The 26,521-nt window shown below is 37.5% G+C and overlaps 1 protein-coding gene across 3 annotated transcripts; it reads right to left on the reverse strand.

Annotated features, from left to right (window-relative positions):
* Window positions 1-210: 210 nt before the first annotated feature.
* LOC109063587 (low-density lipoprotein receptor-related protein 8-like) lies at window positions 211-25,763 on the reverse strand. 3 transcript variants are annotated; one of them, XM_042761852.1, is made up of 12 exons: window positions 25,033-25,590; window positions 24,025-24,375; window positions 20,923-21,042; window positions 20,349-20,474; window positions 19,725-19,896; window positions 19,408-19,623; window positions 18,403-18,521; window positions 17,960-18,099; window positions 17,578-17,722; window positions 11,397-11,471; window positions 11,115-11,269; window positions 211-347 (listed from the first exon to the last, which is right to left on the reverse strand). In XM_042761852.1, exons 1-12 carry the CDS (start codon window positions 25,049-25,051, stop codon window positions 288-290), a joined length of 1,698 nt encoding a protein of 565 aa, XP_042617786.1. In that variant the 5' UTR covers window positions 25,052-25,590; the 3' UTR covers window positions 211-287. The 3 variants fall into 3 exon arrangements, with proteins under 3 accessions (XP_042617786.1, XP_042617783.1, XP_042617784.1); XM_042761849.1 differs by lacking the exon at window positions 25,033-25,590 and adding an exon at window positions 25,628-25,763 and having other exon boundaries at window positions 213-347; XM_042761850.1 differs by lacking the exons at window positions 211-347; window positions 25,033-25,590 and adding exons at window positions 5,410-6,358; window positions 25,628-25,763.
* Between the last annotated feature and the right edge of the window lie 758 nt (window positions 25,764-26,521).

Here is a 26,521-nt window from a genome sequence, read left to right on the forward strand (position 1 = left end):
GTTTTAATAGTGTTACTGTATAGTTATTGTGTATATGTATAGTTATTATAAATGTTTTACACTGAATTTAGTTATTTTCTTCATCTTTAAATGCAGAATGGAAAACCAAACAGGCAGATCACAACCACAGGTAAGCTTTTAGCTTATTTCTACTAATTAATCAGATGACAATTTATGATTTGCTCAGTATTATCATAGTAAAATTTTGCATCTTAACCTTTTTTTCCAGTATGATCAACGTACTGTAAATGAGGCAACACAATATTTTATATCCCTGGTGGTAATCCCTAAATAAAATTCAAGGCAGGGTCAGACTCGGAGCCAGATCCATCAGTCAGAAACACCTCCTGTGGAACATGAAATTACAAGGAAGATGAGCAAGCCAGTTCAGGTATTACACAGTATACTTAAACATTCCTTTTTTGTAGCGATAGATGTTCGGCAAAGGATGCTACAGCTAAACATGGTATCTCTTGCTACTCAAAATTTAAAAAAAACATGCACATTAATATTTTTGCCTGTTCTATAATTTGCAGATCTTTTCCTGGATTTTGAAAAAATACTTCTTGCCAGAAGTCATAGGCTAATTGTACCAGCAAAAGCACAGAAAATCTTTGATGTTTCTATGTCTTTGCTGGGCTCTGAATCCGATATGACCCCATCTATATCCGAAGAGCTGGAGCTCATGCAAGCAGGAAAGAGGACCCTGTCCTTAACATGGGATACAACGCATACAGAGGTGAGGAGTCCGATCTTAAGCAAACACATATTCTATACAGCAGTATGTTGTGTCAGTCTTTTAAGGGTTTTCTTTAACTTTAATGTAGTTATCAAGTTTACTGCGGAAAACATACTCAAAGACGAGTGATTTGGAAGGTGGCTTCTTTTCAAAGCTGCAGGTGTGCTTTTTTAATAAATTTTATCATCATTTAATGTTAAATGGTTAATTCACCAAAAATGAATTATGTCATTAATTACTCACCATCATGTCGTTCCAAACCTGTAGGACTTTAGTTAATCTTCGAAATACAAAGGAATATATTTTTGATGAAATCTGAGAGTAGTCTGTCCCTCCATTGACTGTCTTTGCGACTACCACTTTGGCACTTCAGAAAGTTCATATAAAGAGACTGTAAAAATAATCCATATGAATCGAGCAGTTTAGTCCAAATTTTCTGGAGAGACTCGATCACTTTATATGATGAACAGATTGAAAATAGGTTTTTACTCGCATATAAACCTTGATCAGCGAACATACAGATGCAGATGCTCAACCAAACGTTAATGACGCGCGAGAACAAACCTCTTCCAGAAGCTCAAACGTGCTGCGTAACCAAAGAGGTTCATTCTCGTGTGTTATGCAGCATGTTTGAGTTTCCGGAAGAGGTTTGTTCTTAGTTTGTTTTTCATTCAGGTTCAGTTGAGCATCTGTTTATGTTTGCTGATCAAGGTTTATAAGTGAGTAAAAGCCTAAATTCAATCTGTTCATTATATAAACCACTCGATTCATATGCATATGCATTTTACAGAGGACAAGGACTGTTTCCTGAACCAGTACGTTAACCTACAATGCTTCTGTGCACAAAGGCTGTTTCTATAAAGTGGGGCAATTCCAACTTGCAAGGACAGTCTGGCGCTTCTGACTCACAGTCTGTAAGTACGTTTACATATTTAAAGAATTTGCGAGTTTTGAGAATTTAAAGAATTGAGTTTTGAGCAGTGTAGAGTCACCCTTGTTTGTTGTTTCTCTGATCATGAATGCAGACATGGTTTTATTTAAACAGCGCGATGCGATACGCAACGCAACGCGTAAAAAGAGAATACAAGTCTTTATAATTAGTAATTATGTCACCACAGGATGCAACAAATGCCACGTTTGTAATGGGTTTTATTGGTTTTGTCTTGTTGTGCTGGGAGACGCCATCACAGTATGGTAAGGGGTGTAAAATTTCTGTCACACGCTTGAGGCATTCAGCCAATCACAACACACTGGATAGCTGGCCAATCAACGTATACCTCGCTTTACAGAACGATGAGCTTTGTAAAAGCTGATGCGTTTCAGAAAGGCGGGGCATAGAGGAGCAACAATAATGTACATTATGTGGAAAATAATGTGTTTTAAACCTTAAACCGCATAAACACCTTGCATTACACCAAATACACAAAATAATGTTCTTTTTGGCAACCTCATATGACCCCTTTAAAAGGGATGTTGTGCAAGACATATATCACCACTAATCAAATGGTGGGTGTTAATGACAGAATTTCATTAGACACAAGTTCTCTGATATTTCTTGCCCATTAGTAAATTAGTTTGCTGGAATAACTGTTATCATGTTATAAAGCCACTGACAGGCTGGTTTTGCTCCAAAGTTCAGCAGTAAACCATGCTTGTTAATATTTATTAAAGTTACAATTTTACTTGTAGATTGAAGATAAATCTACATTGACCACAAGAAAAGCATATTAAGGCAAGTCAGCACTGAGAAAAAAAAAACAGTTTGTTGTTATTGTTAATTTACACAAGTATCAACTCTTAACATTAGTACAATGCATGATGTGTTGAAACTGCTGTTACAAAACAAATTTGATGAAATTGTCTATTATAGAAATCTGCAGTTTCATTGATTCATGTATACCAAAGCATTATATCTTCCAATGTTGACTTTTTACTTTACTCTTTGGAATGTTTTTAAATGCATGCTAAATAATATAAATTTGTTTGGTGTACATGTCAAATAATAATAATAATAATAATAATAACAACAACAACAATAAAAGCAGTTTCTTGTGGCCACAAACAATTTATTGTGAAAAACAAGTTCCTTATAGCATAACAAAGTATTTTTCAAGTTTTCTCAATGAAGGCACAAAACATGTATTAGTTTGAAATCCTTAATAAATCAAAATCAACTTAATAAATTACATTTGAGACAAATCTGATGGCAGGATTTGTTTTTTATAGTATTGTTAAACAGCACGTCTTCTGTCTACAGTTTAAATGTTAACACTTTCATTCAAGACTAGGGATGGGTACTGAAACAGTATTAAATGGGCCCTGGGGCTAAATTATGAAAGACCGGAGTATCGATAAGCTCTGAAGTTAACGGTTCTGCTGTAGGTACTGGAGAGATTAAGAAAATACACATACATTTATTATTGCTATATAGACATTATCCTGCAAATTCTCTCTCGCTAGTCGCTAGCTGTTTTTATATGCAATAATATTTAGATATTTGTCTGTGATGCATTTTTGCTATTCACAATTCAGAAGTGAGATCGCGCTAACGCAGTGGAGCTACAGAACGCACAACATGAAAGCCCTGTTTAATTATGATAGAGGAGAGAATTTAACATTCAAACATCTGCTTGCTTGTGATATTAAGCTAATTTTATTTTTTATTTCAATTTTGGCTTTCAAGGATTATAAAAAAGATAATAAGAGGTAAAACTATGAACAACTAGACATTAACTTCCCTTAACAGCGGTGTGCATTCGTTCCTCCAATAAGGACCGCAACGTCCAAGCTATCAAATACACACAAAATGTGTCAAAATGGCCAGCTTGGAGAGTGTTCACTTAAACACAGTTTATGTCTTAAGTGGACATGAACAGTTGGGAAAAAATCCAATGTGCGTGTTGTTTTAAAGTGACAGTGACTGGCGCTTGGACCATCAATGCTAATCAAACAACAAAATGCAAAGAGAACATCACTCACAGCTCTTAATCTGAATGACGTTAGCTTTAATAAGCATTTATCTATCAATTTATACAGTGAAAATTATGCAGTGTTCATTTACATTTGATTGCTTTATTAGATTTCTTTTGTAGGCTATAATACTTTCATGAACAGTAATGTTAGTAGACCTTCACGGAAAAGTTAAAGCACTATTCATTTCATTTGTATCTTTGTTTTACTTTATTTCTTTGTTTATGTTCATGTTCTTAAGTATCCTATGTATATTAAACACTAAAAATGCCTGCACACTTGTGCATTTAAAAATTTGTTTTTATTCATTTCATTAAATGTCACATTTCAGAATATCACGCAATGCCAATTCAGCTTTTAATTAGTGTCTCATATATATATATATATATATATATATATATATATATATATATATATATATATATATATATATATATGCGTGTGTGTGTGTGTAAAATTTAATTAATAAAAAATACAGATAAGAATACCATTAAAGTACTGGATCGATAAGCAGTAGGTAAGACTAGTAATACAGTTAAAACCTTAAAGGGATAGTTCACCCAAAAATGAAAATTCTGTCATCAAACCTGCATGAGTTGCTTTCTTATGTTGAACATAGGAGATATTTTGAAGATTCCTGGTAATAAAACAGTTGGTGGTCCCCATTGACTTCCATAATAGGAAAAGAAATACTATGGAATTCAATGGGAACCACCAACTGTTTGATTACCAGCAATCTTCAAAATATATTGTATGTTCAACATAAGAAAGCAACTCATACAGGTCTGGAACGACATGAGGGTAAATTATATTTGGGGAAGTCGTGGCCTAATGGTTAGAGAGTCGAACTCCCAATCGAAGGGTTGTGAGTTCGAGTCTCGGGCCGGCAGGAATTGTGGGTGGGGGGAGTGAATGTACAGCGCTCTCTCCACCCTCAATACCATGACTTAGGTGCCCTTGAGCAAGGCACTGAACCCCCAACTGCTCCCCGGGCGCCGCAGCATATGGCTGCCCACTGCTCCGGGTGTGTGTTCACAGTGTGTGTGTGTGTTCACTGCTCTGTGTGTGTGCACTTTGGATGGGTTAAATGCAGAGCACAAATTCTGAGTATGGGTCACCATACTTGGCTGAATGTCACGTCACTTTCTTCTCTGTCACTTTCTATATGAATGACAGAAATTTCATTTTTGGGTGAACTATCCCTTTAACAATACCCATCCCTACACACCTTATTGATGATGCATGCATTATACAAGCAAGCAAATGAGCCCAGAAAATGAACACAATGCTCTAAATGGTTGTATTTTCTTTATAATGGTTTTCTATGGGAAAACATTTAATATTAAACTTTGTTCATCTGCTTGCCTGTACAAAGTATGCATCATCAATAAGGTGTGTACTGAAAACCTCGTAAAAATAACTGGCGGTCAGTGGAGGAAAGCCTTGTTTTGCCCTCCATCTGGGCGTTCCTGTAAGGGTGTGACGTCACGTGAAAACTATGAATTGCGGAGCAACTGAGTGATTCAACCAGGCTTCAGCATCTCAGAGGAAAAGGGTTTCCCCATACATAATGTCTCGTTCCCTCCTCTCAGGGAACCATGGTTATGCTGAGAAACCAGAGACATTTCCATCTTCTCTTTTAACAAAAGAATCATTAAATGTACACAATAAGGGTAAAAAATTGGCTAATATAACAAAAGTACAATTTCCAACATGCATTTTATTTCTCCAACCCCAACATATTTTTATTGTTATCAATTTATCATGTTATGAGTCATTAGAAACATTCAAACCACCTTTTTTTTTTCAAACTATGTACAATCAGAAGGAAGAGCAAAAATCTGTTTTACAGCTAAATGATTAAGTTTTATCACTATAGCTTAAAGAGAACAGCAAAAGTGATCCAAACGACAAAAAATAAATAGCATTTCTTTTTTTTCCTCCTCACACTATCACATAATAAATATACCAATCACCTCTGTAGTCTAAAGCATCAATAAACTTCAAAATAAAATATTTTCCCAACTGATTTTGTCTCTAGGCACACATTACAGAAATTTGTCAACTTATGATCCTACGAATTCAATTGTGAACAGACATTTATCACTTTAAATTACAGAAGTAGAAAGTAAACAGAACAGCACACTAAAACAAGCTTAAACCTGATAAATGTCATGTAATGACTCATAGCTCCTGTGTACCATATAACATGGTCAATTAATTATTGACCTGAAACTCAGAACACTGTCATGGTGACATTTTGCCGTTCCATGTCCAATATAATCCACAGATCCAAATGGTAATATGGAAATATACTGTACAGTTACATGCCTATCATTCAGAAAGGCACATAAAAAAAATCTGATAGTGACTATAGCGTATTTTTATAAGACAAACATATTTCACTGAACGCTTAGTTTGACTGTTGTTCTATATGATTATCGATCATAAACAGACATTTGGTAATATTTTTTGGGGTTACCAGGCAAGATGTTTGTGTGGAATCCATCTGCCTGCCTCACTTTACTTTCTCTCATGCCCAAACACGACAGGAAATGGGGGCTGTGTTATCCACCACAAGAAGGCTACAGTTCCTGTCACAGGAAATCTCAGTCCATATCAGTGCATTGAACCACTCTGTTTGCCATCCTGAAAATACAAACAAAACATTTGCTATGCAGACTTGCATGCACTTGAAAATGGCAAAAGAAAAAACAATAAAGAAAACAGTAAAATAGGAGTCATCAAATCGAAATTTGTTTCCTTAAAGGTTCATGAAACCCCCGTTTCAGCACTGCTTAGCTCTCACCACAGTTTTAAAAAACTGCTAAAAAAGTGGGCGTGGTGGAAAGCGGAGCGGAAAAGGGGAGACAGACAACACACAAAGCTGCACTTTCAGACAGTTTAATTTCGCTCCCAGTTAAAAACACAAATAAATGCACAGCCATTTGCACTCTGCATTGAAAACATATATATGAACGCACTGTTGCATCTCTGAGAACTTTTAAGGCTTATTCTGTGCCATTTATATAAGCCTTTTGACGGGTTGTTTCACAGAGCTGTAAAAACGGTTATGCCCACCAAGTTTGTGCCAAACTCTTATTACAAAGCAAAAACAAACACTCGTCTTGGATCCACAAACGTTTCTCTCAGTTAATGTGTACGATGTCATCTCACAGTCTGAAACGTCTGTCATAGCAAATCAACACATGCTTTTATGAATAATTAAGCGAAGCATCTTCTCATAGGATAAGAACACACAGTCTCATGAATAATTAATCAATGTACTATAGTCCATTGCCACGTCACAAATAGAGTGGTGGAACGATTATGTCACTTTGTAGGCAAAAACCCGGAAGTGAGTTAGTATTTTAGCACTTCCAGTTCCATTGGTCCAGAATCAATGGGGGTTTTTTTAATGGGATTTTGGTTAAATCCCTAAAATAAGGTCCGTGGTTCAAACAGGCTCAAGATACTTTCATGCTTTATTCTATGACATAAAACACACCAGTTAAACCCCACTTGTGATTTTTTTAAACTGATACGTTTCCTAAAGGCGGTTGCTAACAAGTTGCTAAATGGGACTATATGGCGCCGTCTGAGACATTAAACGTCATCACGCCGAACAGTTTATCAAATTACAGTATTTTTCAGTCGTAGTATTATTTGTAATATGATTAACTGTAGAATAACCAATTAATAGTTTTATATTGTTGGTCGACAATGTTTTTTGTTATCCCCCTTCAGATGGAAGATGCTTGTTTTATCGCTTTCCTACTGATGTGGAGACTGATGCGGGTTCGTAAGGTAAACTATTAAAATTATTCCATGTAAACACCACACTTACCGGCTTAGTCATGGTGAAAGTGTAACTTTAACGATGCATAGTGGTTAAAGCCACATTAAATTTAAAATGTTCATGGCCACATGAAGCTGTTAGAAAGCATATGAGGATTTCCTAGAAGCAAGGATAAAACAACATTGTGTACCCACCCTAACAAAGCTGAAATGTGGTACTTTATTCACTAAAATAAGTTTATTCTTACCATATGCAAAACCTCACTCAATCTGCTGTTATTTAATAGATTAAATGCACTAGAATTTTATTGAATAGTACATGTTAAAAATATTCATATTAAATCAAGGATTTGACTTTTATTGCACGTTATTTCGAAATGTACAGAAATACATGCTTTCATATGTCCTTTAGTTATGATTATATAATTTATTCACTATACTATTTATTATTAACGTCTCATTTCAGTTTTAGTTTGGCTCTAGTTTTGTATTTATTCCAGTTTATATGAAAAGGTTCATGTAGCATGGATTAAAATTCATATACAGAGTAAATCCTTTTCACTGAACACGTTAAAAATAAGTTTGAAAAAGTTGTGAGAAGTGTGGTGGTGGTGACGCTGAAGGCGAGCGACCGTGGTGCTGTAGTTCGTTTATAGCCTAAGTTAAGCTTTTAAGTTCTGGCACTTTTATTTAGGCTTCAAAATTCAAAGTTATATTATTTTCTGAAGATAATCTTGATAGACAAAACGTGCAAGTTTCATGAACTATGGTTGAACACAGAGCTTAATTTCTGTGATAATCAAAAAGCCTATGGAAAAATCCTATAGGCTTTTTGTCGAGGGAACCAGTGTCATGCTAACAGCCAATCCGCCTACAAAGTGACATCATAGTTCCCCCACTTTATTGTGACATCAACACAATGTATATTTTAAATCCGGAAGATGAAAATAGCACAAAAAAAAAAGCATCAAATCAACCAGTTTTCTCCAGCAGTTGAAAGTACCGGATGCTAACATTGTCTTCTATGATGTGCAACACAAACACCTCTGCTAAAATATCAGAAAAAGAAGTCTGGGGTTTCATTACTCTTTAAAGGGACTTTATATAGACCCCTTAATCGCCTACGTCACTGTGACATCACCGCTCTAGCTGGAGGCAAAACATAAGGAAGAACTCATAGCAGGCACGCTAAAAGTTTGAGGTTTTGACTTTAAAATGTTGTCTTGTTGTGTTTTTGGCTGCCAGAATATAAGGAACAGCACTTTTGGTTCAAAACCAAAGTTTCACCGGATCCCGGCCGACATTCCTTCACAGAAATCAAGAAGACAATTGTGGTTGAATGCAATACGGCGTACAGACTAGACAGAGACGATCATAAATAATGCTCGTGTTTGCAGTGCACACTTCATATTAGGTAAAATAATCTATGCATATGTACTGGTGTGTTGGTTTTATCTAGTACAAATCAGCAAGTTTATGTTTTATAGGTGGAAAGTCGCCAAACTTCAGCGCACTAGCTATCTTAAATGTTAAACAAACATACAGCGATAGATGTGTGTGCCATCCTTTGAATGGCCTCTTAAAATAATCCACATTGCTAATCATAGTTAGCCCAGCGATAGGTTACATTAGACAATAAGCCTTGACAAAATTCCCCAAACCACCCGAAAGTAATTCATATGTTGTCTAGGAAATATCCAAAACCTGGTTAAAATGTTTCCAATGAGAAGAATATACAAGAACTACACCAGGCTTAGCTAAAAATAAATAAATAAATAAATAAATTAGGCTACTGTAATGTTATCCACTCGTCATTATATTTTGGTCAGATAACCAGTTTGGTCAGTGAACTGAGTGATCAACTGAATTAGTTGATAAATGTATGCTAACTCCCACTTTTTTTATTATTATTTTTTTTTGTCACGGTCCCGCAGAGTCAGTGACTGTGCATATTCGGACAGTTCCGAACCTTCTTCTGCATCCATGTTTAATAAATCCCTCATAAAACGTGCTAGTTTACGCTTGTCAACATTGCGTCCGCGCCTCTTTTTGCCTCCAGCTAAGCCCCGCCCACCCGGAGACGTTGCAATGTTTACAAACTTTTAAGGGGTCTATACGTAGAACTCAAAAACCCTTGTTATTAGCGACACCGGTGGCCATTAAGTGAACTGCAGCCAGCAACTTATTGCTTGTGCTCGCACCCGTGCACGTTACATATAATAAGCTGAACGTTATTCAGTGCCCTGATATAGTCACAAAGAGTTTTTTTTTTTTTTCATTCTTTGATTAGAGGCAAGAATATGTTGGAAATACATGTTCAGCGATTTACGGTTAATAAACTTCCAGACGCCGTCCACGCTGCTGACAGCAATGTTTAGATCAGGGTTCCTCAAATCTTACCCTGGAGGTCCAATGCGCTGCAGAGTTTAGCTACAACCCTGATCAACCTCGCCTACCTGTCATTTTCTAATGATCCTGAAGACACTGATTGGCATGCTCAGGTGTGTTTGATTAGGGTTAGAGCTAAACTCTGCAGGAAAGTGGATCTTGAGGTCCAGATTTGAGGATCCCTGGTTTAGATGAATACATAAATATGTTCTGCGTGCTTTCCGCTCAATAACAAAATGAAAATAACAAGATTGACAACGTTGTGAAAGCAGCAGTTAAGAAAGCATCTGATTTTAGCGATCTGGATATGTTTGCAAAAGCTCTGCAATTCATTGGCATCACATCGACAGATGAGGTAATTAAAATTACACTTATGATAGCTTGATTATAAAGTATATTTGACGCCATTTAAATCTGAGAGACTTTAGTTTGAATGAATCCCTTTTCTTTTCATGACACATTGACATTATTACAGTTTAGAATAGCTCTTTCATTATTAACGTGAACATAAGCATTGGTTTCATTAATCAGCTCTTATAAACGTCACATCCTTTTGATTTTCCTGGCAAAAATGTATGGAGTCCATCAAATAAAAATCAGTCTACAAGCTTTCATAGAAGTTGTAAGACTTTTTAAGTCATGAAAATTTTTACACAAAGCTCTTTAATTCATTAACTGACAATAGTACTATGATGGATTTTATTTTTAATTTCCATTTCCTTTAATCTTTATCCATTTTTAAATGGAATAAGTTATATATATATATATATATATATATATATATATATATATATATATATATATATATATAAATAAAATGTTTTTGTGGAAACTGTAACACTACCACTGAAAGGTTGGTGGGAAGTTTAAAAAAAAAAATTGTAAATAATTTTACAAAATACTTCAATTTCAAATAAATGCTGTTCAAAGAATGCTGAAAAATATATAATAAATTTCTCAAATTATTAAGCAGCAAAAATGGTTTTGAGCACCAAATCAACATTTTAGAATGATTTATGAAGGATTATCAAATGACACTGAAGACTGAAGTAATGATTCATATTTAGGTGTGCATAATGTTTAAATGTCTTTCTAGGAAAGACATTTTCACAAGATGCACAGTTCTTCATTTTGCTCCCTGTACAGACTGAAATGAATGAATGGTTGAAATCGTGTCCCTGTAATTTGAGTGTGAAAGCTATAAAATACTGACACTTACTTTATGCTCGTGTACTATAGGCAGCCTGGATAACAGAAGAGGATCCTGGGATTCTTTAAGCATCACTTCTCCGAGAGGATAAAGAGAACGAGGGGCACAGAATTCAGATCTCTGCCGCCATAGCACTGCCCCCACCAACAGCAAACTGATGATGACTAAAAGACGAAGAACAAATAAAGGTGATCAAGGGAACATCAGTCCAATTACTGTAAGCAGTGACACAGAAAGACACTTCTCAAAATGATGAATGCAAGAAGGTTGCAACAGAGAAGTTAGACCAACCAGTCATTGAGAGGAGCCATGCAAATTGTGAATCAGGAAGTGGTGTTCTTGTTTTCGACTGCAATGGATCACTGTCTGAGAACGCAAAATAAAACAGCTTACTTGTACATTTTTAATGAAGGAAGAAACACTTCTGTTAACCAGCATACCATCATTGCCAACAGCATGAAACTGTCATGCTGATTATAGGATTATTAGAAAGCAAAATATTCTTTATTCCTGTTCAGCCGATGTTATGTTAAAATAAAAATTTATTTTATCGGATCCCTGTAGTTCTATGAAATATTTTACATTGGACATTTTAATTTACTTTTGTACAGTAATCAGTTCATGTATTTGTCGTTGTTTTGTCATTATGTTCTTGATCCTTAAGGAAATCCAATTCAGAACCACTGACTTGACTAAATTAAAGTATAACAAAACTATATGCCCACAAAAAAACAAGAACGAGCAGAAGTGGTATTCATAAAAGTGTGATGCAACAGCAAGTGTAGTGTGATGGATCATTGTATGACAATGCAAAATAAAATAAAAATTAAATATGCAACAAATCACATTACCACGCATATAGCATATATAGCAAAGCAAATCCAAAGGCTTGTCTTATTTAAATAACTTATCGATACATTTTTAACAAAATTTGGAGGAAGGAAGAAATATTTTTGATACGTTCTTGACATTGAAGGCTGTGCTTCAAATTAAACTGTATTGTGGTACAAATTTACTTGTCACTTATGCTTGTTGAAGCCAGACAAACTGCATTAAGGAATTATAAACATTAACATCATGGAATTCTGTAAAGCTCATTTGAAACCATATGAACTGTGAAAAGCGATATACAAAAGAATTGACTTGAAAAGGTAAAAAAAAAAAAAAAAAAAATTAAGAACACAATGCTATGCTGTTTTGCCAACTCAAGAGGTGACTACAAATCAAAATGATCTATATTCCTGTTCACCCTGTCATGTTAATCATTTAGTATTTTATAGGATCCCTGTAGTTCAATGAAATATTAATGTATTTTAACGTTTGGTTTTAAGGACATTTTCGTTTACTTTTGTAGGATGATACATTTTTGTACTTTTTTTGTTTTGTCACATACTTTCTTAGTACGTTCTCCACTGACTGGTCTAAAACAAAGTATAACAACAAGACTACACACCCACAAGTAACCGTTGCAAAAACCAAGCCCAAATGGTATTCGCAGCAGTGGTGTGACCCCACATCAAATGAAGCATCTTGGAAAGTACCTTTCACACTTTTTTTTCCAAAACTCTTGTGACAATTCACAGCACAGATGAAGCGACGTGTAACTGTGCACACATATTCTCTGAGCTACAAAAGCAATGAAAAGCCATTGATACCACCAGATTGACCAGATGCAAACAAAACTAACATGTTTACAAGGCAGGTGCTCATAAGCGAGATATGATCCACTTAACAGTAAATTATAACTATGCCAGTAACTGAGAACCACAAAGCTACACAGACACAAATGCTCACTAACCAAAATTAGATGAACAAATGACTTCTGGAGTAGAGATGGGTGACTCAGAGAGAGAAACAAACCTCAACAAGAGTACAGCATGACTGGAAGTTTCATGCACACACAGAGGTACAAACACGTCGTCATCGAATCGAAAAACATTCATTTGTTCTCTACGCACAGACTGAAACAATGAAATAATTTTTTTGTTTTGTAGCAAATGCAATTAACCTCTGCAGGAAAAAAATATGTGGACTAACCTACTCATTCTGTTTTATTACTACTTTCCACAATTCACTGGGAAGCTTTTTAAACAGTTTATGGAAAGATTACGGAAATTACATAATATCTTCTGCAGAGCTGCTTTATAGAGGAATCGAATCTTGCAGCATCGACACTTTTATCCAACACTGGACTGATTTTAGAGGAATAAAGACACTATGGTTTTCTGTAGAGCTGTTTATAGCTTACTGAACTTCTTCTTCTTCTTCTTGTTCGTCCATCACAGTTGATGATGACCATGGCACGTTTTGTCATTTTATTGGGTTTTGATGAGTGCGCAGATGGCTGAAGAGGCCAATCCGAGCCCGGAATTCCCTGTGGCACACTGGACAGGTCAAGGAAGATGTAGAGCTCTGAGGTACAGCCACATGTCCTTCCTTAGTAGATTTGTGCTGCTGCCTCTTCAAGATAGCACAGGAGCCTTCTCCTGCTCTCACAGAGGACTGCACCGTCCTGGACTTTTCTTCTCCAGGCAGGTCGGTCCTGTGCTAGGGATTCCCAGCTTTTCAGATCGAGTCCAAAGCTCTTCAGGGAAGCTTTAAGGGTATCCTTGTAGCGCTTTTTAGGGCCACCTTGTGCACGCTTGCCATTTTTCAGCTCGCCAAAAAAGACTTGTTTTGGAAGTCTCACGTAGGGCATTCTGGTCACGTGCCCAGTCCATCTAAGCTGTTCCTTCGCAAGCATGGTGTAGATGCTAGGGATATTTGCCTTGCTGAGGACTTCCGTGTCAGGGATTTTGTCTTGCCACTTGATCCTCAGCAGTTTCCTCAGACAGCTCAGGTGGATATGATTCAATTTTTTGGCATGGGCGCTGGTAGACTGTCCAGGCTTCGCACCCATACAGAAGAGTTGGTAAGACAACGGCCCGGTAGACCTTCAGTTTTGTCTCCTGCTTGATGCCAGTCCTTTCCCATACCGAGTCACGTAGACGTCCAAAGGCTGCGCTGGCCTTGACAATCCTGATGTTAACTTCATCATCTATGTGCACAGCACGAGACAGTGTACTACCAAGGTAAGTAAACCTGTCAACGGCTGAAAGCTTTTGCCCATTCACAAAGATGGTTGGCTCAGTGTAGGGTTTCCCAGGAGCAGGTTGGTATAGGACTTCAGTCTTCTTTGTGCTGATTGTTAAGCCGAAGTTATTGCAAGCTGAGGAGAGGTGGTCCATACTGTCCTGTAGATCTTTATTTGAGCCAGCAACCAGAGCACAGTCATCAGCAAACAAAAGTTCTCGAACAGTGACTTCCTCCACTCTAGTTTTGGCTTGCATCCTGCGCATATTGAATAGCCCACCGTCAAAACGATAGATGAAGTTAATCCCAGTGTTGTAATTCTGGAATGAGTCTTGCAGCATGGCAGAGAAAACCATGCTGAAGAGCGTTGGCGCTAAAACGCAGCCTTGCTTCACCCCGTTTGTAATTGGGAATGGATCAGAGAGTTCTTGCTGATCTCTGACGCTGGCCGTCATGCCATCATGGAGATTGCGCACAATACCAATGAACTTGTCTGGACACCCATACTTAGCCATGATTTTCCATAGGCCCTCCCGGCTGACTGTGTCGAATGCTTTTGTTAGATCAACGAAAGCCATATATAGATCAACATTTTGTTCTTGGCATTTCTCCTGTAACTGCCGAGCAGTAAATACCATGTCAGTGGTTCCGCGGTCTTTTCTGAAACCACACTGACTCTCAGGTAGCAGACCCTGGTCTAGATGGACAATTAGGCGGTTCAGAAGAATTCTTGCCAAGATTTTGCCAGCGACTGATAGTATGGAGATGCCTCTATGGTTGTCGCAGTCCTGCCGTTTGCCTTTCCTTTTATATAGATTGATTATAATAGTATCCTTAAACTCCTTGGGAACGGCTTCTAATTTCCACATAGCCTGGAAGACGTCGGTCAGTTTCTCGACTAAGCGAGGCCCTCCAGCCTTGTAAATTTTTGCTGGAATGGCATCGGACCCTGGAGCTTTGCCTGATGAGAGAAGTGTTATGGCTTTGCTGATTTCCTCAATGGATGGTAGAAAAGCCAAGGACTGGTTTATTTCAACTTGAGGCAATCTCGCAATTGCCTCCTCATTTATGCATGATGGCCGATTGAGGACCCGCGCTGTAGTGTTTGACCCACCTTTCAAGTATTTTGTCCTTCTCCGTAAGGAGTGTTGTTCCATCTAAGTTCAGAAGAGCTGAAGTTCCTGAGTGTTGCGGACCATAGACCTGCTTGAGTGCATTATAGAGGCACTTGGTGTTGTTACTGTCAGCGTAGGATTGAATCTCCACAGCTTTTGCGCACAGCCAGGCATCTTGCATGACTCTGAGTCTCTGCTGAACAATCCTTCGAATGTTGAGAAAGGCAACTTTCTTTAAACTTGAGCTGCTGTCATTCAGATATGCTTTATGCAGGCGATGTTTTTCGTCAAGGAGTACTCGGATTTCTGCATCGTTCTCATCAAACCAATCTTGATGTGTACGTAATGGAACACCAAGTGATTCAAGGGCTGTAGAATGCAGCACGGTCTTGAGAGCAGTCCAGTCTGCCTCAACGTCTGTATGCTCGAAGCTTAGAGACTCCAGGTGATGGTCTAAAGCCTCAACAAATGCCAGCCTGGTGTGTTCCTGTTGTAGGCGAGTGATGTTAAGACGCTTGACACATCTTTGTCCTTGTGGGCGTCTGCTAGGCTTAATCCGAATGTTAAGTTTGGAAATAATGAGACGATGGTCAGTCCAACATTCAGCACCACACATAGCCTTAGTCACCCTGACATCGTGCCGGTCACTCCTCCTCACGATGACGTAGTCAATCAAGTGCCAGTGGTGTGAACGAGGATGCATCCATGAAGTCTTCTTACGCTTTGGTAGTTGGAATATCGTGTTGGTGATGAGTAGGTCAAATTCAGAGCATGTTTGCAGCAGTAGAAGACCGTTGCTGTTACATTTTCCAATACCATGTGCACCTATGACTCCATTCCATGATTGATGGTCACTACCAACTCTGGCGTTGAAATCACCCAGTATCAGAAGTTTATCGGAGCTGGCTGTAGCAGCAATAATGACTTCCAAGTCATTATAAAACTTGATTTTGATCTCGTCAGAGTTGGTCATGGTAGGGGCATAGGCACTGATGATGGTGGCCGCCTTTTTACCAAATAGGTGGAGCTGTAAGGTCATTAAACGGTTGTTTATCCCCTTGGGTTGGCTTGCCAGTTGGTTGACCAGGTGATTTTTTACTGCAAAACCAACACCAGCATCTCGTCTCTCCTCCTGGCCTCGTCCGCTCCAGAAGAATGTGTAACCTGCACCCACTTCAGTCACTTGTCCAATATCGCCCAGTCGGGTCTCACTAAGGGCAGCAATATCCACATTATATCTGGCTAGCTCTCTGCCCACGAGGGCGGTGCGTCTCTCAGGTCTTTTTGATCCAGATGTGTCCATCAAGGTGCGCACATTCCAGGTGCCAACAGTTAGTGGTATCACTTTGGTCTTTTTCATTTTGTTTGTTTTTCTTTCTGTTTTTCGACCGCAAGTACGGGATCCCGCCAGCTGCGGTAGGCTGGCCAGGATGTTTTTTGAAGCAGACAATGTTTAGGGTACCTTTTCTAACCCTTTCCTCACTACGGAGGTGAGCAGTGTGATCCTGAATAGGGCTGCTCAGTCACTCAGGGTGCTGCCGGACTTCACTGCTGCTTCGGTCCAGTGAGGGAACGACCAATATCCTGAGCCGCCTGCGTGCAGGTTTGCGGCTACAGCTTCTAGCATATCCGTGCCTGCTGCTTCGTCGCTCACCCATCGCCACAGGACTTGGATGATGACGATGGTAAGAAAAAGTGCCATGACTTGCGCAGAGAACTTGGATTTAAGTGAGGGTGATTTGCGCAGCATTCACCCTCACTCTCTCGACCAGCCACATCTGTACCCAGTGGCAAGACATAGTCAAGACGACTGGAGATGGTCCTGGTTGCAGTAGACGGTCCAAAGACCTATTTAGGTGGAATTTCCTCCACCAAGGGCTCCACGCGCCCAAGCTCAGACAAGCTGAGTTTTCCAGGTTAGTTAACCGCCGCCCGGGGTTCGGCGTTAGCAGCTGCTGACTGTACCGACTCACCAGGGATGTTGAGCCTGGTGTGCGCCTACGGTAGCAGCTAGAGGGCAGGGCCAGATGTAACAAGCCTGAAGCACAACTAGCTGGTCAGCTTACTGAACTAAACCAACAAGGAATGACGACACTTTTCTTTTTAAAGCTGCTTTACATCAGAATTTGAATTTGTCTGATACTAAGTGTTATTTTCCTGTTTATTACTGTGAAGCTGCTTTGAATATTTATTAAACAGCAACTAAAAGGTTGAACACACTTAATTTGACCCTGAACAGAAGTTAGTTACTATATGGGACAAAAACAAGTTAAGTAAGAGACCACCTGTAGGCTGTAACAGTGGATGAAGGATGACAAGCCCAGCCGGTGAAACAGAACCAAGTCTCTGGGAAACCTGGAGCATGTTGCCATTGTGCTTGTCTGCACTACAAATAGAGTTGGTCAACTGGTCACTCCAGTACACTCGACTCTGCAGGGGACATACATTAAAAATTCACTACTCCATTACCAATGCAACATCAATACTATATTTTAATTAATATTGTCATAAATCAATAAAAATGCTTAATATATGAATACGGATCATATTAAATATTATTGAGAGTGACACAGGTGTGTTTTGTTTTTGTTTTATGAAAGTGAACTGGTCATTGTAGGGCAATAATTATACAGAATGAAGAAAAGTGGCATGCGTTGTGTTATGAACCTCAAATACGGCCAGTCCAAACGGTTGATCCAGATATCCGTTGGACTCTACAACCGTCTTTCTATGTTGCCCATCAAATGCGACCCTTGATACTGTGCGCAGACCTGAGTCAGCCCAGTACAGCAGACCACGAGGGATATCTAAATGAGAAAAAAAAATTTAATCAGTTTATTTATTGATTCTGTTAATTTCCTGTTTAATACCGTTAAGCTGCTTTCAAACCTTTATTGCATGAAGCACTATAAAATAAAAAAAAGTGACGACTAGATTTCAAAGTTTTTCTTTTATCTAACTCTTATCTTGTTTTCAGATCCATGCATTGGTTTAAAAATGGGTTTGGTATAAATTTATATAAAACCTTGATGCAATAAGTGATTAAGTAAAATATGGAGTGAAAAAAGCAAGCTGGATTTTACAATTTAATTGCTTAGGAGAAGTCTGACCTAAGGAGATCGCGACAGGATAGCGTATATATGAAGTTATAAGCGCTATTCTGCTCGTCCCATCCAAACTGGCACGCTCAATTCGGGGAGACGCCTCACTATCTGCCCAGAACACATACCTGAGAAGAAAAACAGATTACTCCCTAAAGCAACCTTACAACCTTAAAGCAATACTCCATACCCCAAAAAAAAAAAAAAAAAAAAAAAAAAAAAAATTTAATTATCTTTTCAGTTACTAACACTCATGCTGACCCAGAAGTATATGACTTTCTTTTTTCTGTTGAACACAAACAGCGATTTTTACAAAAAGAATCCATCTCTGCGAGTACATAAAATGAATGGGTAACTCAAACCTGACGCTTCAAAAACCATGCAAAAGAACATGACAGTAATCCATACAACCTTAGTTGATGAATCAATGTCTTCTGAAGCAAAACGGTAGGTGTGTGAGAAAAATACTAATAATGCTTGATGTAACGATAAACTCACGCACAAAGTGACAGTCCTCTGTGCTTCTGTGTTACTTCCTCATAACATGCTTTCGTAATACTCCAAAACGTGCTGATGTTACATCAAGAATGCATTCATAAATCTGCATTTCAGTACATCAGCTAAGGTCGTATGGATTACTATCATGTTCATTTTGCATGCTTTTTGAAATGTCAATATTAAGGGACCCATGAACTCGCGTTACATAAAATCACAGAGATGCATTATTTTTTGAAAAATCTCTATGTTCCACTGAAGAAAGAAGGTCATTTACATCAACACAACCTGCGGGTGAGTAAATGATGAGAGAATTTAAATTTTTTTGGGTGGAGTTCCCATTTAAAGACAACAAGAAATCAATATTGGCCATATCTTATTGTACACAATTCATCACACTGGCATTAAAGGACTAATGTTTTCTTTATTGTTATTAATCAAAATATTAGCACTTGTCACATTGCACTTCAAATTTATGTGACTATTAATTATATAGAGAAGTAGACACAGTATTTTTACCCTAGCAGGGGCTCGACAGCAACTGCAGTAGGTCTGGAGAGCCCAGAGATGAGCTCACTTTCTTTGGAGCCATTCAGAGAGGCCACGTGTAAAGCATGAGTGTCGGTGCTGACCCAGTACAGAAGCTCATGGATCCAGTCTACAGCCAATCCCAGAACGCCTGTGGAAGCCTTTAACAACACAGCTGGTCTATAGTCACCGGAGTCTAAAGACACCCTGAAATAGACATACATTTTGTGTTGGAACAATTTTGAAGCATTTAAGAATTAATGATAATAATGGGTAAATTTTTCTATTTAATTTATATGGCTCTGCACTTGTAGATGATGTCATTCTCAGGACTGGTCCAATATAACGTGTTCTTTGCATTAAGTGCGGAAACGGGTCCTGGTGAGGCTCTTTTATGTGTGATGTTTCTTTGCTCAGAGCCGCTGAGGTCCATCAATTTAACACCCCCCTGAGTGCTGACCGCCACATGAGCAGCAAATCCTGCACAAGACCAAATCAGTGTCACCACTGTTTACTAAAACTATTAAAAATCCTTTTTGTTCACTGAATTAAAGCTGAAATAAACGTAAAATAAAAGATAAATATTAGATAATTAGAATATTAAAACTTAAATTAAAAAAAAAAACAATGTGACCTTGGAAACTAACTAAAATAAAATACTATTACTTCAAACCAAATTGAAAATAAAAATATAAACTAAATAGAAATATTAGAAAAAAAAAAACTAATAATACTGACAAAAGCAAATACCAAAACTTAAACTAAAACAAAAAAAATTACAAAATAAAATTTCTAAATATGAATAAATACTATAATGTAAAATAATAATATTAAATTGACATCGACGCAAATATACACACAAAATATTCAAGACATGCAATCTTGACTGTCTTTGTCTTTACAGGCCAATTACATAGAAATCTTCCTCTCACCTGTAGCCTTGCACTGTCCAGTCCCAGCGGTCAGCACATACCCCTCCTGACATTCACACGCAAGAGATCCATTGGTATGGATACAAATTTGATCACACACATCTGAATCCAGACAGTGGTCCACATCTAGAAGTGAGAAGTGAGTATTTGAGTGGAAAAGTTCAATCTATTATGACACTTAAAAACTAATACACATTTTGTGTGTTTTCGAAGACAACTGATTTATTTTGGTAAATTATAGCATAACCAAAAGAGTGAAGCAGGACAAGCTAGACATTTAAATGTGTATTCAGTAAATTTTCCCATATTAACATGTTTTACACACAAAGAAATGATCAGTTTCATCTCACAAGGAGCATGTCGCCTCACAGGGGCAGACATGTTTAGATCATATGAGCTGCTGAATACTACTACTTCTAGCACAGTAACCGCACTGTTCTGGACACTATTGCTCATGGAAAAAATATTAATGATCACTGACTCTTCTACAGTGCTATTTCTACAACACCACTTATTTGTTTACATTGGACCATGCAATCTTTTAAAAAGTTGACCAGTGTGACTCAATTCTCACCCTGACAATGTGTGTCCTGGACCAGTCTCATTCCACTGGGGCAGTCACACATGAAACCAAGGGGCAGATCAATACACAGGTGAGAGCAGCCACCGTTATTAATCTCACATTCGTTGTCATCTACAGAAACACAGAAATAAAGATAAATAGTGAATTTATAAATGTTCATTATTAAACTTTTTTTATACTTCTTGCTCTCTCCCTTTCTCTATATATTATTTTTATTACACACACACACACACACACACACACACACGTGTATATACAGGTGCATCTCAATAAATTAGAATGTTGTGGAAAAGTTTATTTCAGTTATTCAACTCAAATTGTGAAACTCATGTATTAAATAAATTCAATGCACACAGACTGAAGTAGTTTAAGTTTTTGGTTCTTTTAATTGTGATGATTTTGGCTCATATTTAACAAAAACCCACCAATTCACTATCTCAACAAATTAGAATACTTCATAAGACCAATAAAAAAAAAAAAACATTTTTAGTGAATTGTTGGCCTTCTGTTCATTTACTGTACATGTACTCAGTACTTGGTAGGGGCTCAGTTGTGGCACTGCTGAGGTGGTATGGAAGCCCAGGTTTCTTTGACAGTGGCCTTCAGCTCATCTGCATTTTTTGGTCTCTTGTTTGTCATATATATATATACTTTGTATATATATATATATATATATATATATATATATATATATATATATATATATATATATACTGTATATATATATATATATATATATATATACTGTGTATATATATATATATATATATATATACTGTGTATATATATATATATATATATATATACTGTGTATATATATATATATATATATATATATATATATATATATATATATATATATATATATATATATATATATATATATATATATATATATATATATATATATATATATATATATATATATATACTGTGTATATATATATATATATATATATATATATATATATATATATATATATATATATACACACTTTTTTTTTTCCTCAATGTACACACAGCACCCCATATTGACAGAAAAACACAGAATTGTTGACATTTTGGCAGACTAATTAAAAAAGAAAAACTGAAATATCACATGGTCCTAAGTATTCAGACCCTTTGTTGTGACACTCATATATTTAACTCAGGTGCTGTCCATTTCTTCTGATCATCCTTGAGATGGTTCTACACCTTCATTTGAGTCCAGCTGTGTTTGATTATACTGACTGGACTTGATTAGGAAAGCCACACACCTGTCTATATAAGTCCTTATGTGTTTGATTGTATTTAATGGAATTTGTTAGTAATGAGGTAAAAGTGTCTGTATGAAGAGCCCAGAGACAGAATTGTGGCAAGGCACAGATCTGGCCAAGGTTACAAAAAAAATTTCTGCTGCACTTAAGGTTCCTAAGAGCACAGTGGCCTCCATAATCATTAAATGGAAGACGTTTGGGACGACCAGAACCCTTCCTAGAGCTGGCCGTCCAGCCAAACTGAGCTATCGGGGGAGTAGAGCCTTGGTGAGAGAGGTAAAGAAGAACCCAAAAATCACTGTGGCTGAGCTCCAGAGATGCAGTCGGGAGATGGGAGACAGTTGTAGAAAGTCAACCATCACTGCAGCCCTCCACTAGTCAGGGCTTTATGGCAGAGTGGCCCAACGGAAGCCTCTCCTCAGTGCAAGACACATGAAAAAACACCTGAAGGACTCAAAGATGGTGAGAAATAAGATTCTCTGGTCTGATGAGACCAAGATAGAACTTTTTGGCCTTATTTCTAAGCGGTATATGTGTGGAAAACCAGGCACTGCTCATCACCTGTCCAATACAGTCCCAACAGTGAAGCATGCTGGTGGCAGCATCATGCTGTGGGGGTGTTTTTCAGCTGCAGGGACAGGACAACCGGTTGCAATCAAGGGAAAGGTGTGTGCGGGAAGGTTGGTTGATATCCTGGACGAAAACCCTCTCCAGAGTGCTCAGGACCTCAGACTGGGCCGAAGGTTCACCTTCCAACAAGACAATGACCCTAAGCACACAGCTAAAATAACGAATGAGTGGCTTCACAACAACTCCGTGACTGTTCATGAATGGCCCAGCCAGAGCCCTGACTTAAACCCAACTGAGGATCTCTGGAGAGACCTGAAAATTGCTGTCCACCAACGTTTACCATCCAACCTGACAGAACTGGAGAGGATCTGCAAGGAGGAATGGCAGAGGATCCCCAAATCCAGGTGTGAAAAACATGGCTGTATTAGATCAAAAGGGTGCTTCTACTAAATACTGAGCAAAGGGTCTGAATACTTGGGACCATGTGATATTCCAGTTTTTCTTATTTAATAAATCTGCAAAAATGCCAACAATTCTGTGTTTTTCTGTCATTATGGGGTGCTGTGTGTACATTAAAGAGGAAAAAAAATTAACAAATGATTTTAGCAAATGGCTGCAATATAACAAAGAGTGAAAAATTTAAGGGGGTCTGAATACTTTCCGTACCCACTGTATATAAAACACTGAGCAAAAATATTAAGCAGACAAATGTTATAATTTAAAATATAATAATTAGAAGGATCATGTGACAGTGAAGACTGGAGCAATGGCTTTGCATCACAGGAATAAATTACATTTTTAAATATAATTACGATATAAACAAAAAAAGCCTTATTTTTACAGCATTTTTTACACAAGGATCTATAAGAATATGTTTATGTATATATATACACACACACACACACACACACACAGACAGATAGATAGATAGATAGATAGATAGTAGAATATAAATAAGAGTATATACACATTTTATTAATATATAATAAAAAGTATACTACTAATAATAATAATAATGTTTTATTTATAAAAAAACAATCACTCTTATAAGTTATATACTTATATATACACACACACACACACATATACATACAGTCATGGGCAAAAATATGGGCATTTTGTGAATTTTTCAAATAAAAGATCAAAAGGATTAACAATGCAGATTAATTTTCACAGCCTCCTTTGATCATATTTACCAAGGGTACCCATATTTTTGCCCATAACTGTGTGTGTATATATATATATATATACACACACACACACATACCACAGTTCTCTTCATCGCTGCCATCTTCACAGTCTTTGATGTTGTCACACCTTCCTGAACTGGGCACACAGCGTCTGTTCGTGCACCTGAACTGTGACCTTGCGCATGTCTGTGCGCACGTGTCTAACCGTTCATCTGCTCCATCAGGGCAGTCCGGCGTGCCATCACAGACGCTACGGGAAGGAACGCAGCGCGCTGCTGCCACACAGTGGAAGGAGCCACTAGTGCAATTCAAACAGGAGCTCTCATCGCTACTGTCTCCACAGTCATCCACACCATCACAGCGAAGATTCAGAGGCACACATCTGCCGTTATTACACACAAACTGCTCTGTGTCGCACTTTGGATAACCTGCGAGAGATGAAAGTAAAAACAGCTCTTTAGTTCTGAGAGATTTTGAAATAACCTACATGTGGCTTTATCACAGAAACAGGACAAAATTCTAATAATGGTATAGCTGTACTACATTTGATCAAATTGTTCATGTATGTAAATATAATCTGGGAAATATTTTGCACTTTTGACATCAGCATTTGCTGTAATGTCATAGTCACCAAATTGCAAAATGTAACATTGCAATAATATAAAATATAAATCATAATTTGTAACAAGAGCACAAACTTAGATTTATGAAGTATGATTTATGTCCTTCTTACAATAACCTTGCAAGATATATATTTTTTTCTTTTTTCATGAGAGTTCCCTCCAACATCTCAACAATAGGCCCGCTTTCCTCAATCACATCAGGGTCATGAACACATGATCTCGGTCACACAGAAACCTTCCTAGAATAAAGTGATGTTTGATAGAGCAAGAAATGCATGCATAAGAGAGTTTAAATGTCCAATATTAACAGTACAATACTGTATGGCAGAAAGTATGCAGACACACCATATAAAATCAAAGGGTTTGTCTGTTCCAGAGAAAGCTAATTTTAACACTATACCATATTGACAAAATAACAGCAAACAAAACAACGTTCATAAAGAAATGTGTGGAAGTCCAAACCTGAACACCTATTGAGCATCTCTGTGATGATGGAAGCTGCAAAATCCCATAGGAGAAAAAAAACTTGACTCACAAAACGATGGAGTTCAGATTTGACCCATTATAAATCCCCATATTTATAACCATTTTAACATTTGTAAATGAAAATATTAAATAGATTAAAATATTATCTGTATGATGGAATACACAAAATTATTAAGGTCTCACAAACTTTCTAGCGTCACTGTAAGAGCAGCGGTCTATTATCTCACGCGTGCGCGTGGAAACTCCTTTGACACATTACAAAGGAAGTGCAAAATTAAATCTAGTGAAAATGCGTTTTTTTAAGTTAGTTTCGTCCATGTTAAAAGTGCATGGGCTTGATAGTAATATCGCAAGTTATACTGTTACATTTATACTCCACGTGGAAAATGGGAACATTGAGACTTCGCGTTTGTCAGCTGCATGTGCCATTCGATCCAATCAGATGGCGTGAGAGCGCAGCGTGCAGCGTGAGGTCCAATAGGAAACTGTGAACGCTACCGATGCGTTCAGACACATTAGACGCATGCATTTATTATCCTTTGTCCTCACAGATTTACAAATCATCCCTTACCTTCTGTTAAATGTAAACGTGAAACACACGCCAACAGCAGTAGTACCGCACCAAGGTGTTCCATGCCGTGCTCGGTGTCCTCTGAGGTGCGCGCTTGTCGCAAGGCAATGACGTCATTTCCACACTACTAAATATGTAATCGGCTTTTTACACAGTCTACGGTAATCGCCCCAAAAATTTAAAAGTCGACTCCAGAAAGTTTTGGAATACTAAGCCACACTTTAAAATGTATAAAAGTATTTTACAACAGAATATCAAACCAAATGGATAGCTATTTTTAATACAGATGGCAAAAGTCACAAAAAATGTGGTTTAAAATTGTAAAACAATGGATATACTACTGTTAAAATCACCTTTGGCTCTGCTAGGAAACATTTGTGAACTTCATTCAGTCATATACAAATTTTACCACTCATGTTTATTCATCCTTTATTATTTATATGCATGTATTCGTATGCATGCACATGTATGTCCCTTTTCAATTTGCACAATATTTGTGCAGTCCTTACACAATTGTTCATTAATGTTGCACATTTCAGAGTATCTCTCTCTCTCTCTCTCTCTCTCTCTGTTTTGCGTTTTTGTATTTACTACCATTTCTACTCTGTTCCTATTCCTATCTGTTTATTGCAGAGATGCCCCAATTTTCACATTAAACGGACTTTATACCAGGGGCGTTTCCTCTCTTCAAAATTGGATGAGAAAATAATCGATATTACAAAAATAAAAGAGTGCAAACTGACGCACACTGCTTTGTGTGTCACGTCAAAATAAAACTTGAAATGTCCTGAAAACGTGATAACTGCATCAGTTTTTAGTGAGTATTCAGCGTGATGAAATGAAAGATATATCTTCGTGTGTGTGGCAGTGTCTACAGAGCTTTTATGACGATGA

Source organism: Cyprinus carpio, chromosome A8 (assembly GCF_018340385.1).
Source record: "Cyprinus carpio isolate SPL01 chromosome A8, ASM1834038v1, whole genome shotgun sequence".
Lineage (NCBI taxonomy): Eukaryota > Metazoa > Chordata > Actinopteri > Cypriniformes > Cyprinidae > Cyprinus > Cyprinus carpio.